Source organism: Pectinophora gossypiella, chromosome 1, assembly GCF_024362695.1.
Source record: "Pectinophora gossypiella chromosome 1, ilPecGoss1.1, whole genome shotgun sequence".
NCBI classification, from domain to species: Eukaryota; Metazoa; Arthropoda; class Insecta; order Lepidoptera; family Gelechiidae; genus Pectinophora; species Pectinophora gossypiella.
Genome location: NC_065404.1, coordinates 1440896 through 1458997, shown reverse-complemented (window position 1 = coordinate 1458997; position 18102 = coordinate 1440896). Strand labels below are relative to the sequence as shown.

Genomic DNA, 18102 nt, shown 5'->3' with positions numbered 1-18102 from the left:
ATAATAAGTTCCTACTTATTATAGACCCCACGGTTGGTGAGGTCAATTGATCTCACAATCCACACGATAAAAGAAGGTATTCTTATAGGCTTAGAAGAGAAAGGTCTCTGAAATCAAAACGAGAGAAAATAACCTTGCTTTGACTCATCGTGTATTTTTATTTTAAACTGAAATAAAAAATGTGTGTATCACATAAGCGCGAAAATCCTAGGTCTATCTGTAAAAAAAGAGCTTAAGGTATTGAAACCTGAAAAATGGCGATAAGTAAAAAGAAAAATAAACGTGTAAGTCGTAATGAATAACAGAGTACCACATCAGTCTGTAATGATTATGTACAACCAACATAGAGACGGTACGATAATATCCGAAACGAGTTATTCGACAATTTTCTCCACTTTTTTTTTCTTTTTTGACGTGACTTATTGTAGATTTTCCGCAGATTTAACTACTTGGCCGGAAAATGGGGAGCGTTGAAGGCTCTCACCCGATACAACGTTTAAGACAACAGGCCTGAGGGTGCCCAGTTGGGCGCGAACCTTGGCTCAGGGCGTCTTCTGAGAGGAAAAATATTTGAAAGAATTAATCGACTCTAGTGGGTCGATAGCGATAAGCGCTGATTGAGGGAAATCGTCGACCACGCCGGCGGGGTCGGTATCGGGGTCTTGAAGTGTTTGGTGTCGCGAGCTGATTGGCTGCCTCTATGGCTAGGGTAATCGGGTCGTCGGCATCGTATATTACGTCCTTCGGACGCCAATACATTTACGTTTTGGTATTTTCTTCACAGAGCATTTCAAATACAAGGTATAAAACCAACTCGCAATATAACCATACAAATGTAGTCGTGCGTAATAATTATACACTAATTAAAATTCATTCCTAAACTGGCTGTATGTAAAATTTCTCGAGCCCCAATGAAAACTCACGGAATAAAGAGAATAACAGAATCCCACTGAATCAAATCATACGAAATGAATAATTTCGTCTGATATCGTGCCATTATGCGTCACTCACGTATGACATGAATAGGGATGGGACAAAACCGTGAACGGTTTTTATACTCGCTTGCGTCCCAGCCCTAGTATGCACGTAAATGCTTTAGTGAATAAAGAACATTTGTTTTGAATAGAACGGAAAGCTATTCCTTCTGCTATTCATTTGTGATTTGTAAATTCTTGTTTATATCCGTAACAAATATTCGTTGGTCTAACAGAATTTCAGTGAGGCATAGATACTCAGTTCATTGCGATGGACGTACCTCTGACTACCCCAATTGGGATATAGTCGTTTTATATAACGACTTTAACATCAACGAGATAACGAGTACTACATAATGCATTTCAAACTCTTATTCTTCTTCTATCGTGTGGGTTGTGAGGTGGATTACCGACCCCATCAACCCTGGTGTCAGGGTTACTATTGAACCGCCAAAGGCCCCTAACATGGCTCTTGTAGTGACAATAATTTACATCATTAAATAGTAACCAGGACCAACGGCTTCTCTTATTTAGTTTATCTATGTTATATCAATAAAGATGTGCTTATAATGTATTTGCAAGGTCGTTAGACTTGATTTTTTTGTAAAATATTTATGTAGAAATGATAAATAATAAAATTTGGTCATCCATACTGGGCCCAAATCTCAATGCCAGCCAACGAAAAAAAGGTATCATGACCTTTTGGCCGGTTGCCCTGAACATTTGTCAATACAGAACTAAAGCTCTATGAGTTTTACTTTATCTCTTTATTTTACGTAGATCCAAAACGTAATTTTCTAGGTTCTACGTTTAGTGTCATAGTGACAAATGTTCAGAGTTTAGTGTCATAGTGACAAATGATCAGTTCTGAATCAACATAACATACATAAAGCTCACGACTACATCCCAATTGGGGTAGTCAGAGGTACATTCGTCGCAAGATGTTTTTCTTGCAGCTTCTTTTCCCCGGCTATACAGGTTGTGTTATAGTTTATCATTATCATTAGGACTATGTATCACCTTAGGACTATGTATCAAAAGTGGCTGCAAATAGTTTCTTGATTATTTGTAGTTCTGCCCACCCCTTCGGGGAATATGGGCGTGAGTTTATGTATGTATGTATACAGGTTGTGAGAAGCTGCAGTAGTTTTAGGCAAACGAGACGTTCGTTATGTAAAAAATGACTATTAAAGTGTAACTATGTTACATACTGAATAAAGATATTTTTGAATTTGAATTAAATGAACCAAGTACCTACACCCCACCGAGCTATCTATTACAATTCTCTGAATGAAATGTTATTAAAATCACAGTTATTTTTTACGACTTTTTTGCTTTATTGACTACGTGGTCGAACCAATGGGTAGCGCTTAAAGCTGGCATCCCACAAAAATTATCGCCTAGGTACACTAACTAAGTAGGCATGGACCTCTGGACACCATATTGTGAGAGGATTATGTTGCTAGCGATAATCTTTGGATAGTTTTAAGTACCAACCCAAGTAGCAATCAAGAATTGTGGTTAAGTCATATATGTCTAAACTTTAGCTAAAGTGAGATTTATCCAAATCAAATAGGACTTATTAGGACTTCATAAATTCATTTCCTTCTTTAATACTATATAGTTTTCAACAAATCCTACTTTAGATAATTTAGAATACACAAAACCAAGTTAAGTATTCACAAAACTATTTAGTCTTATCTCAGCCTACTGTTAAGTCTACAAGTATTCTTTTACTTTACTCAGATTATTTAAAGGCTCACTTAACACTAAATTGATTTAGTGAAGTATCAGTTTAGTCTTGTAAAGTAAAAATTGATTGCCTAGATATACTTAAGGCAATTTTTATTATTTGTTGCTCCTATACAAGACTGTTTTATTCGTTTTTGACTACAATAAGTAAAACATAAGAAAAGTCTATTCAATGGACGATAAAATCGAAATAGAAGCAAGCAGAAAGATGGATGAAGTCCAAATAATAAAAGGATCTGGTGGTTTTCGAAGGCAGAATATTAAATACAGAAAATTAACCTGTGATAATGCACATCCCACTGTTTTTGTTAGCGATGCGATATCTTCTTCATTGCCATCATTTTTTTATATCGATTGGTATAACACAATCATTTAATTTTGGCAAAAAAATCGTAAGTTCCTGTTTTTCAAATCCGATCCAGCGTGTGGCGGCCCAGGTACCTACGTCTCGCACAAATCTTCTCAAAAATTACTAAGCTAGTCTAACCTAGTCTAAGCGCACGGCAACACTACACCATGAAAAATCGAGTTTTATATTAAAACCTGCTAAGTTCAAATATAAAATTAGGTACCTATTAGTCTAATAATAAATAAATCCAATCAAAAACATAAATGTGAAATGAGAGCCAAGTTCAATATTATGATAAATGCTTTGGTTGTTGACTTCAACGACAAAAGAAGTGAGATCTAAATGGGTGCCAAGTTCAATGGTCAGTCCTGAAATTTATTTATAAGTAACAGTATAACATATCATATCTTCTTATAACATAAGATAATATATTGTAGCCTAAGGTCTGTCTTATTGTAGGTAAGTACATATCTTCGTAACGCGTGGGTCCTTTTAAAAGGACAAATTCAAAACTAAAAGTCGACTTTATAGGTATAAAACATTTGAATACCTATTAAACTCGTTTAAGATTCACGTTAAGTTAAAAAAAAATAATATGCCAGTAAAATGGATGAGAGTTGTGTTGTATCGTGGGCGAAAAGCTGACAACCTATCACCGCTAAACACATGTTCCAACTTGCTTACCTACCCTTAAAGTACTTGTCGAATGTGGCATCAAGTGGTTTTATGATCACTTAATGCTCTGCCTACCCCGATAGGGCATATAGGCGTGATTGTATGTTATGTTAAGTTAATCTACATACCTACCACAAAAAGACCGGATGTCATGAGTTTTGATTACTTACTGATTCTTACATCTATAGTTAGGTACAGGCACTAATTAGGTATTTATGTTAAGCGTTCATGATAGAATCTAATTATTAAAAAGTTGCCAGTTTTTTTATTTTTTCCGTTATATTCATCTAATTACCTATCTGCATACCAAATTTTAACTCTCTAGGTCATCTGGAACTGGGTTAGAGTTTTGATAAAAATGAGTCAGTCAGTCAGTCAATGATAAAAATGAGGATTTTAGACATTAATATCTAAATAACCGTTTGAGATAAGCTTATGAAATTCAGAAAACTTATATGTATCTTACAAGTCTCAATATATGAGCCAAATTTGATACGTTTATGTGAAATAGTTTTTGATTTATGAGGGGGTCAAAAGTGGCTCCAAATGGTTCGTGTAATAATACACACGGTGCGGCTCGCCAGTTCTATTTCTTGAACTTGGCTTGACACGCTACCGCGTGTCTAGATACTTTTCTTTCTTCTTTCATTCTTTCTTTTAATAATTTTAAAAATGTACCTATTTTTAACTAAGCTTTATTCACAATCATAAACAAAACATATTATTATCTATTTTAAGTTTTGAGTATGGTTAAATGCATTTAAAGTGGGCATTAGATTCGATTCCTTTATTTTTTTAGCTTGATAAAGACATCGGGAATTTGGCCGCCTTTTTTAACAATAATGTTTTAGGTGGGATTAGAAACTACCGCGCACACACACGACGTTAATCAAATTGCAAGGGTTCTTCGTATATACAATATTCAATGGATACTCGTTAATTTTTACAATAATCACATTGTTTCCGTTGGCAATTAGAAGCGCGGTGATCGTACAGACCTACTTTGCGTCAGTGAACCATGTAGGTACCTATGAGAATGTATGCACGGAGACTCATTAGCAAATTGAGTTTATGTTTGTTAGTTCCAATTGTGATAAATATTAAATAATTAAGTAAATCACATTCCTATCCAAGTAAGAACTCAGCATAACAATATTTTTTTATCTTCCACGAGTCGAAAAACTTACCTCTCAAACAAACATACTTTCCATAGGTTTTAAGCTTGTTCGATTTTAATTGTTACTTGTTACATAGATGATTCAGATGGCACAGAATAAACAAACATGATTTTACGACATTACTTTACTAAATCAAAATAGAGGATCACTTTAGATATAAGAGTTTTAAGTAGGAATTCACTAAATACTTTATTTTATTTTTGTCTTAAGTTGGTATACTCCTAGACAATTGAAGTAAAATTTATCTTAACTAGTACTTGATGAAGTGCAACTTTTCTAAACTGATTCTTACGAAATCAATTGTTTCTAAAGTCTTACTTCATTTAGAAAAATATTACTTAACGCCATTTTGCACTTACAGGAAGAAAACATGTAATATATTTTTGACAATATTATCGTCAAAAACTGAAGTAAATTAATATATATTTCTGTTGTAGTAACAATTACTGCGTTCAGCTGTCACATATTAATAGAAAATGAATTTCTCTATACTATATGTCACCATTTTTTTTATTTGCTGAATAATCAATCCAAATTTTATTATTATTTTTCTGGTATATTAAAGGCCCTTCTGTTTTTTAACACTTTCTATCGATTTTACACGAGAAACAATCATGCGTTTATAATTTCCTGTATGTGAAACGGCAGAATAACCTTTTGTTAAAACAACTTAACAAATATTTTAGACGCCATTTTCTTACAGACTTCATTTCTTGTGTTAATATAAATGTTCGCCATTATATTCTAAAATAAAGACGCGTGAAGTAAAAATCGTTTTAGTATGACCTGAAGTTTTACTTCGTTAAGTTACAATTGACTCAGTGCAATTCAATCCTATAGTCTTAACTAAGTATTGTAGATATCTTCAAGTATACATTCTTGGTATTAAGTGATACTACAAGAATTCTAAGTTTAGAATATGCAAGAACATTGTCTAAAGTAGGGTTTAAGTCTGACTTAACGTTGTCTTAAGTCTGTCTTGTATAAGAGTTAAAGTATGTGCCCACTTTTACTAAATTGTATCTTCAAGATATCTTGAGGGATATCTTGGAGACCTATAAGACTTATCCAAGACAAGGGTTTGATTTAGTCTACTTGCCTTCAAGATATCTACAATTCTCTTTTAAGACAATCGGTTGCTACTTGGGAATGCACGGGGTGAAATAGAATTTGGCACTTAATAGTTTTTGGTTAAAATTTGAGCAAAGGCAATAAGTTAATTCTGCCGATTTGACCCCATTTTACTGGAAATCAGATTCTGGAAACCAAGAAAGTAGATGGAGTGTGTGATAGGTGGGAATACGGAGAGTCTTCTTCTTCTTATCGTGTGGGTTGTGAGGTAATACCAACCTCATCAACCCTGGTGACAGGGTTACTATTGAGCCGCCCTTTGGCGCTTTTGGGCCTTTGCCCATGACATGACTCATATAACGACTACTTATTTACATCAGTAAGTAGTAACCGGGACCAACGGATTTAATGTGCCTTCCGAAGCACGTATCATCTTACTTCCAGACAATCAGGTGATCAGCCTGTAATGTCCTAACTAAACTAGGGATCACAAAGTGATTTTTGTGATATGTCCCCACCGGGATCTTATGTGCAGAAAGGGAAACGTTGGTCCTGTCGCCGGGTTGACGCGTCTGTTTTTGGCATTTACTTTGGTATCCGAATCCGAATTTGTGGTCGCAGCCCAACTCTAGGGTACATTAAGCAAGCCACAGGGCGCGACTGCGGAGGCTTTTACGAGATGAGAACGCGTTCGATTGATAGGCGTGTGTCGTATGTAATGGCCTATCGATGCGAATGGATTGCCGTTTTGTTTGCTATGCGGTCGACGCTCCACCAGCGACCTAGAAAACTTGGCGAGGAAACTCCAAATGCTGCCATTTGAATGAAAAAGTGAATGTGAAGTTTAGATTAGCTACGTGGCGTTGCATTCAATGCAATAAACAAAGTAGACTATTAAAATTCTAATTCAAATTCAAAAATATCTTTTTTCGGTGGGTAACATAGTTACACTTTGAATCGTCAATTTTTACATAACGAACGTCTCATCCGCCTAAAACTACTGCAGCTTCTCACAACCTTGCAATTCCGTTTTTGACGGATGGATATTGGATATTCATCAGAAATCAAAATCGTTTATTCAACGTAATCACCGTAAACTTGTTGAAGGTCAATTTAAAATTTTGGAATCTACGACATTTCGCGAGGCTGAGGAGAAGAAATGACAAGAAGCTGCAACAGCAACACATCTTCTAAATCAATGTTGGTATACATTACAAGTTATATAACTAGAGGAACACATTTAATATAAAGCATTTTTGTCATTTAGGTAATCATTAATTTTGTAATAAGCTTTTTATAATAAATAAGCTTCACATAAGCTTTAAAGTAAGCTTCATCACAGCTCATTTTTAGTTCTGTTAGCTAAACAAAGGATAGTTCCACAAAATGATTTTCGACCGTGTCTCTATAAGGAATCGAACCGCCAGATCGTGAGCTCTATGCTCTAATCACTAGCCCTCGAGGTTCAGGTTAAAGATTTTATTTTCTCAAAAGAATTACAAATTCACTTAATATGAGAAACATTAAGACAGTATATATTAGCTTATAGTTATAGTTATCCAAGAGTTTATACAAACATGCTATTACTACTTAAGAAATAAGAAAAAAAGTAAAAGAAAATTATACAAAAATATATGTTATGTTGCTGCTATATAGGTTTTAAGTTTGTTCTTAAAAGAAGTCATGGTTTCAGTATTTTTAATTTCTTTTGGCAAGCTGTTATAAATCTGCGCTCCCTCATATAATATATTTTTAATGCCATAAGTTTTAGTTCTAGGTCCACTTAATACAATATTATCTTTGTTCCTTGTATTATGCTTGTGGGTATTTTTGCTGTATACTACGTATATGATTGCAATGTAAATAATAGTAGTAAGTACGCAATATTTTAGTTAGATGGCGCCGACGTCGGATATATAGATCGAAGGAATTTCACATGGACAGGTGGAGGACGCGGTGGTGTAATGGTTAATAAGCTGGTCCCGGCTTGATAAGAGTTGCGGGTTCAAGTCCCGTCCGAGATTATTTTTTCATTTTTTTTTCCGATCACGGGTACACATACATACATAAAGTCACGCCTGTTTCCCACCGGGGTAAGCAGAGACTATAGAATTCCATTTGCTTCGATCGTGACACACTTCTCTTGCTTGAGCAGGGGTGAGTGATATTAAAACGAAAAAAAAACATGTAATATAAATGTTCACTTACAGCTGTGGTGAGCGGCGCCGGCGCCGTCCGCCCTGGCGACGACACCGCTAAACTTGGTGCACTTGTCGCTTCACCTGCAACAAATAAAAAAAAATTAGACACCTAAGTAGATTACCACTTTCAAGAACAGAACGTCTAATGACGTTCCGATTCCAAGGTGCCATACTATCTGTTATGAACCATCAATGACATGGGACATTGACATATGGGTCATTGATGGTTCACTAGCCGTTAAAGGATTAAAAATTGATATTGGACTGTGGATTAATTACACACATAACATACATAAACAGCTTATATACGTCCCACTGCTGGACACAGGCCTCCCCTCAACCAACCGGAGGGGGTATGGAGCATACTCCACCACGCTGCTCCACTGCGGGTTGGTGGAGGTGTTTATACGGCTAATAGCCGGGACCAACGGCTTAACGTGCCCTCCGAAGCACGGAATCATCTTACTTTTTTCGGACAATCAGGCGATTCAAGCCTGAAAAGTCCTTACCAAACAAAGGACAGTTTCACAAAGTGATTTCGACAATGTCCCCATCGGGAATCGAACCCGGACCCGGAATCGGTCGGAGTGATGTAAATCTTTCGCAAATTAATAGATAATGTTTCTTTATTTTCTATATTTTTTTTTAACGTCAGATGCATTCTGAATACTTAATCAGATTTTATCATAGTGACATAAGTCAACTTCATAGACGATTATCATACTGCCTGTAAACGCCATAGGTAACGGTTTTACGTGAGAATAAAATCAAGAATCCACTGTTTAGAAGGCAGGCTAACTTCTTCATACCCTAAATAAAGAAACGGACCCTCTACTATCATAATGTGGCCTACAAATTTTGTAAATTCCATTTAGGGTTTATCTGGCAGTGTTTAGAGGCGGTGCATCGATCCCGGGACATAAATTACGCCGGCAGATTCCACCGCATGTCCGGGAGATCGAGTGCCCGCCCGAGATTTATCCCGGCCAGACCAGAGGAAAAAACCTGATTAATCACACTATTCAAAGGCGGAAGAACGTAAGTCAGGATACAAGAAATAAATTAATTGAGAAGGCTGGGGGACGGAGGAATTCGAGAAATACGCCGACAAAATACGAGTGAACGGCGACTCTGACGGACACCATAAATGGGTAGCTATAGACTGAACGCTGTGTCGCTATAGCCCGGAGTAATTCGTCCGTTCGCCAATTATTTTCCGAAACGAACACTTACGGGGTTTACCTTACCAAAATCTCTAAGTACAGTCATGAGCAATATAATGTACCCACTTTAGGACTTCGCACTAACATATTTGACAGACTTACAGTTCAATTTGTCAAAAAAGTTAATGTGACATGGTATCAAAGTGTATATATCGTGGCCATATCATAGAATTGATCATTTCATGAAATGATCGACCATTTCATGAAATGGTCGTATTTCATGAAATAGAACAACATTCGTTGGCCACATCATGATGTGGTTTGGCCAGATCAATGAACACAAAACGTTTAACGATATGACCAACTAAATGCATGATTACTTCATGATATGGCCAAACGTTAGCGATCATATCGTAAAATAGTAACATTATCCACCGGTAGTGGCGCTGGTGTCGCTTTGTTTTTGTTTTGCATAATGGCGGCGGACAATAATTATTCTTGTGTGAACGCGAATAATACGAATAATAATGAGCAAATACAAGATAAAAGTGCAGTGAAGCAATGTTTTGACACTAAGGTGAAAAGAAAAACTCGTATTAACAGTAGACAGCAACTTTATTTTTATTTTTAGGTTATATGGCAAATAATGAAGGTCGAGTGACCACGCTACGTAAATCAATGGACTATTATTGGATTTCAAAATATGATATAACAGTATTTTATTAAAATAAATTATTTTATGATATAATTAAAACTGCGAATGAAGAGATATTAATTTTAAAAATGAAAAATATAGACGATCCTACTGTCCGTAAAGTTTCTTTTTTTGACGTGACTTATTGTAGATATGCCGCAGATGGCATTAACTACTTGAAACAGGATTCTTTTAAAACGCATAAATGTTTTTGTCATAATTTAAATTATCATAATCCTTTTTTTAATAATTTTTACAAGGCATAACAGTAGGTTAGGGTGCGGCGGGGGTGGCCCTTGGGCCACCCCCAGATACCATGGCCCTTGGGCCACCTCTACGCCGCCAGTATGTTTATCTTACACACGAAAAGTATACTGAATGATGACCAATGGCATGAAATAGTGTCAAAAAATATGACGACGACTTCAAAGCGAGATGCAGTTACGACGTATATGTCAACTACATCAACACTCCGTTAATCGAAAATGACTTTTTAATTTTTAATTGACTTTTAAACATTTTTGTACTTTGTACTAGAGTAATACATTATTTCCTACCTTATTTCGCGTTTTTATTACACCACTTATCATGGACACCCTACATTAATGATATAGCCAAACGTGGATGGAAATATCATTAAACGCTGACGTTTAAACGATATGGTCAGTTGAAGTTGGCCATTTCATGAAATACGACCATTTCATGAAATGGTCGATCATTTCATGAAATGGTCAATTCTATGATCTGGCCACGACATATACATATTAATGCTCGTGACCGTACATATCACAAAAATCACTTTGTGATCCCTAGTTTGGTTAGGACAGGCTGATCACCCGATCGTCCGAAAGTAAGATGATCCGTGCTTCGGAAGGCACGTTAAGCCGTTGATCCCGGTTTCTATTTACTGATGTAAGTGAGTAACCGTTACATAAGACATGTCAGGGGCCTTTGGCGGCTCAATCATAACCCTGACACCAGGGTTGGTGAGGCTGGTATTCCAACTCGCAACCCACACGATAAGAAGAAGAATCTCAAAGAGATTTTTGTGATTTGTCCCCACCGGGATTTGAACCCGGGACCTCCGGATGGTGAGCACAAAGCTCAACTACTGGACCACAGAGGTCGTTACAAACAGACTGACAGAATCGTACTTTCTTTTGAAGTTCGCAATCCTAATAATACAAAAAGCAAAGGCTGGTTATTCAATATTTTCACATTCACACACGAACATAGCCAAATGCTACGCTTGGTCACCGTGTATACTTCAGCAACTAATTATTTCTCCTGTACGAGCCTATGGATTAATCTCATAGGTCTTAGCCCCTTATCAGTATAAATCTTGTTACTTTTCCAACACTATCGTATTGGGCGTATTAGTAATGGTGTATTAAAATATAGCTTTTTCCTTCTAACATGAGATATAACTGGTGTCTATTGTAGATGAACATTTTGCAAATATTACCTACATTTTCGTTAAATTGTATATTTTTTTTAAGAACGTCTAGGGCCTTGTGTTCAGGCTTTCTTGTAGCTTCTTTACCCCGGCTATAAAGGTTCTAAGAAAGTTTAAATTTAGGCGAACGAGACAATAAAATACAAATACACTTTATTGAACCGAAATAAAAAAGAAATAATTACAAAAAATACTCTTAACTAAGTACACGGGGTACGTTCGTTATGTAAAAATGACGGTTCAAAGTGTAACTATGTTACCTACTGAATAAAGATATTTTTGAATTTGATTTTGAATCCATCAAGCCGTTTAGGCTACAGGAAGCCACAAAGAAACATACTATAGATACATACCCTCTTTTGGCAGTCGGGTAAAAAAAAAACAACGTTAAACGCGAGCCGTCCCCAAACCAAATAGGACTAATTCGGGAATTGGAAAAAAGACGACATTTCAATATAAGTATTAGTGGATATTGCGAGCATGACTCGCAGAAATGTCTCCTGAAAGATCATCAGTCAAGCCGGTTAAGGCCATTTTACGGAAATACACAATTTAGCAAATTATATATTTATAGTAGCCTTTATAGGCTGGCCCAAACTATAAATCGTCATAGGACCGCCTATAAAAATGTTCTATTCTAGATATCATTATTATGACATTTATGACCAAAACTGGTTTTCCATTTTGGTTTTTCCACTGATCCCGAAGTCCCGGGTTCAAATCCCGGTGGTGACGTTTAGTTAGGACATTATAGGCCGATCTGATTGGCCGTAAGCAAGATGATTACTTACTAATGTAAGTACGTAGTCGTCACATGACTCATGTCAGGAGTATTTCAGAGAGGTTGGTAATCTACCTCACAACCCTAGAACACAACAATAGAAGAAAAAGTTTATTGGGTGCCTTCAAAGGTGGTCATTTAATTGCATGTCTGTCTACCAACTTAAAGAAGAAAAGAGTAATAATATATAAACGAGGTACGGCACAGCGCCTTAATGTCATGTGCGGGATTAACGTCGTTCTCTGTCTACCCGGTCATTAATCAATGTTTTTTCCCCGTCCGACCCGGGTAAACAGGTAAATCTCTGGGTGTATGCAACAAGGATTTTGAAGGCAAATTTATGTGGTCCCTGCGACGTGGGACTTGAGTCCCTTGGTTTGAACCGGCCGGATAATTTCGGACTTATTTAGAGACTTTGCTAATTTTATTACTTGGGTATAGAGGAATTTATTACTCGATTCGCACAGTCAATTTGTTTGAAGACACGTATTTTGGTTACAAATTTGAAGGAAAATTATGAGTACCCTCTATCCTCAGGGGTTAGGGACAACCCAAGAAAGTGTGGATGGATTTTGTAAAGGATATGTGTGTGAACGGTGTGAGTATGTGGATGGATTTTGTAAAGGATATGTGTGTGAAAGGTGTGAGTACCGAGATGACGACTGAGAGAAATGAATGAATAGGAATACATGTTCTGCCGACCACACCTAGAGTGGGATAAGGGCTTACAAAGTTAGCGCTTTTTGAACGTCAAAAAAATTAAATTACAAAAAAAAAAAATATGTAACTAGCTGTAAAACTACTACCACATCGGAATCTGTAACGCTGAGGGAAAGACGTGGCCAGAAAACCTCTCAGCACAGGGCCCTAGTCCTACTGTTTCATGTTATCCTTTCTTTTCTTTTTTTTTAAATCCAGTTTGTACTACATAATTTATAGACTTAAATACAATGGTATTCCAATTACAGTCGGTGGAAGGAAAGTGAAAAATATAGAGTTTATGTGACTTTATTATAGTTACTTTGGTCCTACAGTACACTGGCTTGCTTTTCATGCTGGGAGCGCCGGTTCAAACCCCTGTGCCGGCCTTGCACAATTGAGTTACAATTGTTTCATAAATGCATTTTGGTACAGGAACCTCGGTAAAGCGTGGGTACTTAGTTCATCTTGCGATGGATATACTACCTGTTAACGACGCACGGACATTTTTATATAGAATTTATACTTTTTCATATTTATATACAATCTCCTTAGTTTATAAGAACTTCCGTTTTATTCTTCTATATATGGTATGATTATCTTTAGTTTCTTCTCTTCCATTGTCGCTGTCACCAAGATCGGTCGTTGAGTTTTTATGTTATTTTATTTTTGCTTTTCTTTTATGTATTTCCTTTTTCCTTGTATATATTTTCAGTAAAAGTGATATTCCTTTAGTTTTTCTTTTTATTTCCGCGCACCCGCTACCGAACATTTACACTACCCCAATTGGGATAAAGTCGTGAGCTTATGTTCTATCTATCTATCTACTCAGCCTGTATCCACCCACAGCTGGGTATAGGCCTCCTCTCTTTCACGCCGTCCTTTCCGGTCTTGTGCAAGTCTCATCCATTGCTTTTCGGCATACCTCACAATGACATCCGACCACCGGGCTGGTGGTCTGCCTCGATATCGCATACCATCCCTTGGCCACCATTCAGTAACAGTCTTAGTCCATCTGTTGTCTTCCCGTCTTGCCAAGTGTCCTGCCCATCTCCACTTAAGCCTAGCTTCGTACATCTTCGACTTTAGTGCGTTGCGATCTACCAGGTGGATGCCTAACATGGCGCGCTCCATAGCTTATATTATTTTATAATTATTTAATATCGTTTGAAAAAAGACGTGCTTGAAATAAAAAATACACGAGCTTGTTCCTAATTGCAGTCAACTGGAGGCGATCGTAAAAGTTGGCAATTCTCAGAATGCACAGTCTGTGAATTTAGTAAACATACTACCATTTTACGGCATTCATTTCCGTGTTTTGACGGTGATGCAAACTGTTATACTGTTTGACTTATCTGATGAACTGAAAAGTACAGGTAACGTGTACATCATACTTATCGTCAAAAGAAAGCTCTATAATTAATTCATCGTACTTACATAAGATAATGCTTATTTCTCGTTGACCCCAGAGATTACAGAAGACTACCTACTACGATCCTGACACACCACTTTCGCCGATAATAATTAATTCGATGTTAAGAAAATCTAAATTTTTAATTCAAAAAATTACATTACATTACATAAACTCACGCCTATTTCCCACCGGGGTAAGCAGAGACTATAGAATTCCATTTGCTTCGATCCTGACACACTTCTCTTGCTTCTCTTCTCTTTTCAATTCAAAAAATATATTTACATATTTTTATATTTTATTTCTGTTACAAAATATAATGTTTTTGTCAAGAAATGTCAAAAGAGTTGATTGATAGTGTGCAATATTTTCCACATTTCTACTCAAAATACAGAAACAGTTTCACGAATGCAAACTGCGTTGCCGTTGACGGTGACTTGCCACTTTCAGCCATAGAGGCGGCCAATCAGCTCGCGACACCAAACACTTCACGACCCCGATAACGACCCCGCCGGCGTGGTCGACGATTTCCCTCAATCAGCGCTTATCGCTATCGACCCACTAGGGTCGATTAATTCTTTCAAATATTTTTCCGCTCAAGACGCGCGACGCCCTGAGCCGAGGTTCGCGCCCAACTGGGCACCCTCAGGCCTGTTGTCTTAAACGTTTTACCGGGTGAGAGCCTTCAGCGTTAATGCTATCTGCGGCAAATCTACAATAAGTCACGTAAAAAAAAAACTTGCCACTTGAATCGATAGCATTTTTTGGACAAAAGTCGGTCGAGTGAGCTTCGGCCCCAATAGTTGGTTCATAGTTGGGGAAGTTGTACGTACGGCGCACTAAGGCTGCAGAATGAGGGAATGCGCTTTCCGGAGGTTAGTGTACCAAGCTTTGCGAGTGCTTTTGTTAGAATATTGACTTTGGGGAATGTCGCTATTAACTCCTTCCATCCATTTATCGGATGCAGTATTTGGTAAAGTTCCTTTAATTTATTGGTAATAAAATGAACATTCGATTTTCGAACAGATTCGATTCTTGATAGATGTCTGCCTGAAAGGTTTTCCACCTCATTCTATGTAGAAAATTTCTCTAGCTAGGTCTAAGATTCATCATCATCGTAATCTGGCATTATCCCGTTTTTCACAGAGTCCGCTTACCTAACCTGAAGATTTGACAGGTCCGGTTTTCAACAGAAGCGACTGCCTGTCTGACCTTCCAACCCGCGAAGGGAAAACCAGCCCAATACAGGTTAGGTCACATACATTCGAAAATGCATTTCTCGGGAATGTGGGTTTCCTCACGATGTTTTCCTTTACCACTGAGCATTCTCTTCTTCTTCTTTTTTAAGAAGAAGAAGAAGAAGACTGAGCATTTGATAATCATTTATGATCCAAACATGAATTCGAAAACAAATTCGACAATCATTGGTTTAGGCCTGTGCTGGAATCGAACCTACGACCTCAAAGTGAGAGGCAAACGTTTTATCAACTGGGCTACCTCGGCGCCTAGGTGGGTCTAGATTTATAAGGAGAAAAGATATGATACGATTATGTGAATTTTAACTACTGATGCTTGTATACCGATGCTTCGAATTTTCTACGATTTTCTGTCTGAAACTGCATACCTGCAAAAGTGTAGAACTAAATCCAACTATCCATTCCCATGCGAAATTCATGCTATCGACTGCTGCTTAAGGTTTTTTTTATAAGAAAACTTCTTTATTGTTCTAAGTTTACGCTTATAGGGATGTTTCTTGGGTAAGTATTTAGTTTCATAGCGGGAGGCAGAAATACGGGTGCGCGATACATGAATCGAAGTTAAGAGCAGGCTATTCATTGATTTAAACTATGGCGTACTTAGGTATATTGAATGAGTAAATTAGGCTACAACATTCTCTCAAACAGGTTGACTTTTGATACAAATGTAGTATGTTCCCTGAAATGCGTCTCACGTGATTTTGTTCATATTTTGACAGAACAACATGACTTATTTAGGTTCACATATTAGCACCAATCGACAAAACGACATATATATCGTCAGAATCGATAAAATGACCGTGACAAACTTTTATCACGTTCCGCATGCTAGCCCTACAGGAATAAGTTTGAATCTATTAAAACGGGCGAAGTCACGGCATTGGTATGCCGGGATTATAAATGGACGAAAGAAAAGTTCAGTGAAATATTTCCGATATTTTCATTAACTGGCGCGATACGGGACGGTAGAAATAGAGACAGTATCGGCTTTTCAAAACACGGCGGAGCCACACCGCGGCTTGGCGCTTGCGGCGTGTTTTCAATTGCGAGTGTCGCCGCTGAATATTCACGATCCCGCATCAATATTCATGAAACCCGCGCCCCGCCGCGCCCCCCGCCAGCCGCAATCCGCACCTCACCGCTGCTGTTTCAAAATACATATTTTTCCATACTTCGCTTTACGCCGATTGTATCGCAAGCTTAGACGCGCTTTTGTTAAGGCGATCTGTTACTTCACACGGTTCAACTCGATACACAGTTGCACACAAAACGAGACAGTCTGGCAATGTGTTCAGGCAACTTTACATTTTATGTCTCCATACCGTCGCTCAAGTGTGTCCAGGGTTACACGCTTGGCGCCCGTTTTCGCCTCAAACCAATTCAATCCTCTTTACATTTACAAAGTTACGCTGTCAAACGCGACCTTTCGACCGTTTTGAGCACTCCGCTTGCGTAGTCTTCCTAGAATATTAATTCCATCCCAATACCAGCCACAAAGCCTTTGCCTTTCTAATAAGTTTCGTTCCACTCAGCCAGGTATGCAATGCTTTATAAATTTCTCCCGAGAAATATTCGCTGAGAATATGAAAAATTATTAAAGACGAGACGAGTGTGGGTAACTTTGTGATGTGAAATCACCGTTGTGCTCGAGTCACCTGCGAACATTGCGAATATAAATAGGGCATTAGGAGAGCTGCGTCGCGATATTAAAATATTTTCGACGGGAGATTTAATAGGCGGGCGGCGGCGGGCGAGCGGCCGGCGAATAAATCCTGGCTGTATCATATAATGCCGAGTTTTTATTGAGGCGAGAACGGCATTCATTACCGCGCGATTTATGGCGCGCTCGTTTGCCCCGGGGCGCGGGGCAGTACCCCGGCATCGTCCGCCGCCGTCCCCGGGCCGACCATGGTGCTGGCTTCGGTCACGGCGCCAGCAATTATGCGCCCTCTCAAATTATTTCATTATTAACCTTATGGTGCGTTGCCTCTGAGTAGCGCTTGTTAGTCAGGAAATTTTGCACCTAGGATTAGTTGTGGGATAATTTCATGACCTTATTGATTCATCAGAGTTGAAGGATTCTCTCTAAAAACATTTGGGGAGAAATAAAGTCTCGGTGCCTAAGGAACCTTGGTTTTTCTTTTTAATTTTACGTGGCTTTTAACAATTCGGGAGTAAAGTTACCAGTGTTGAATTGAACTTAAAAATATCTGGCTACAGATTTCCGTTTTTGACATAAAAAAAGAAAACAAAATTGTATAGTATAAATCTAAGCATTTATTGAAATTGTCAAACCACTACCCTGACTTCGGCACTGTGCTCACGTGGTTATGAATACCAGATGACCCTCACTTAATATATTCGATAAATCGCATTTACCCTTCGTTCGTTAGGCACGAGAATTTGTTGACATAATTTTTCGTGTGACAAATATTCGGGCAT

At 37.8% G+C, this 18102-nt stretch overlaps 1 protein-coding gene across 1 annotated transcript in view; it reads right to left on the bottom strand.

The window, feature by feature from the left end:
- The window catches only part of LOC126368684 (nephrin), a 760982-nt gene that overhangs the window by 32966 nt on the left and 709914 nt on the right, over positions 1–18102 (bottom strand). The window contains exon 16 of the mRNA XM_050012828.1: positions 8208–8281. Coding sequence (XP_049868785.1) covers positions 8208–8281 — 74 coding nt within the window. The remainder of the gene's footprint in view (positions 1–8207; positions 8282–18102) is intronic.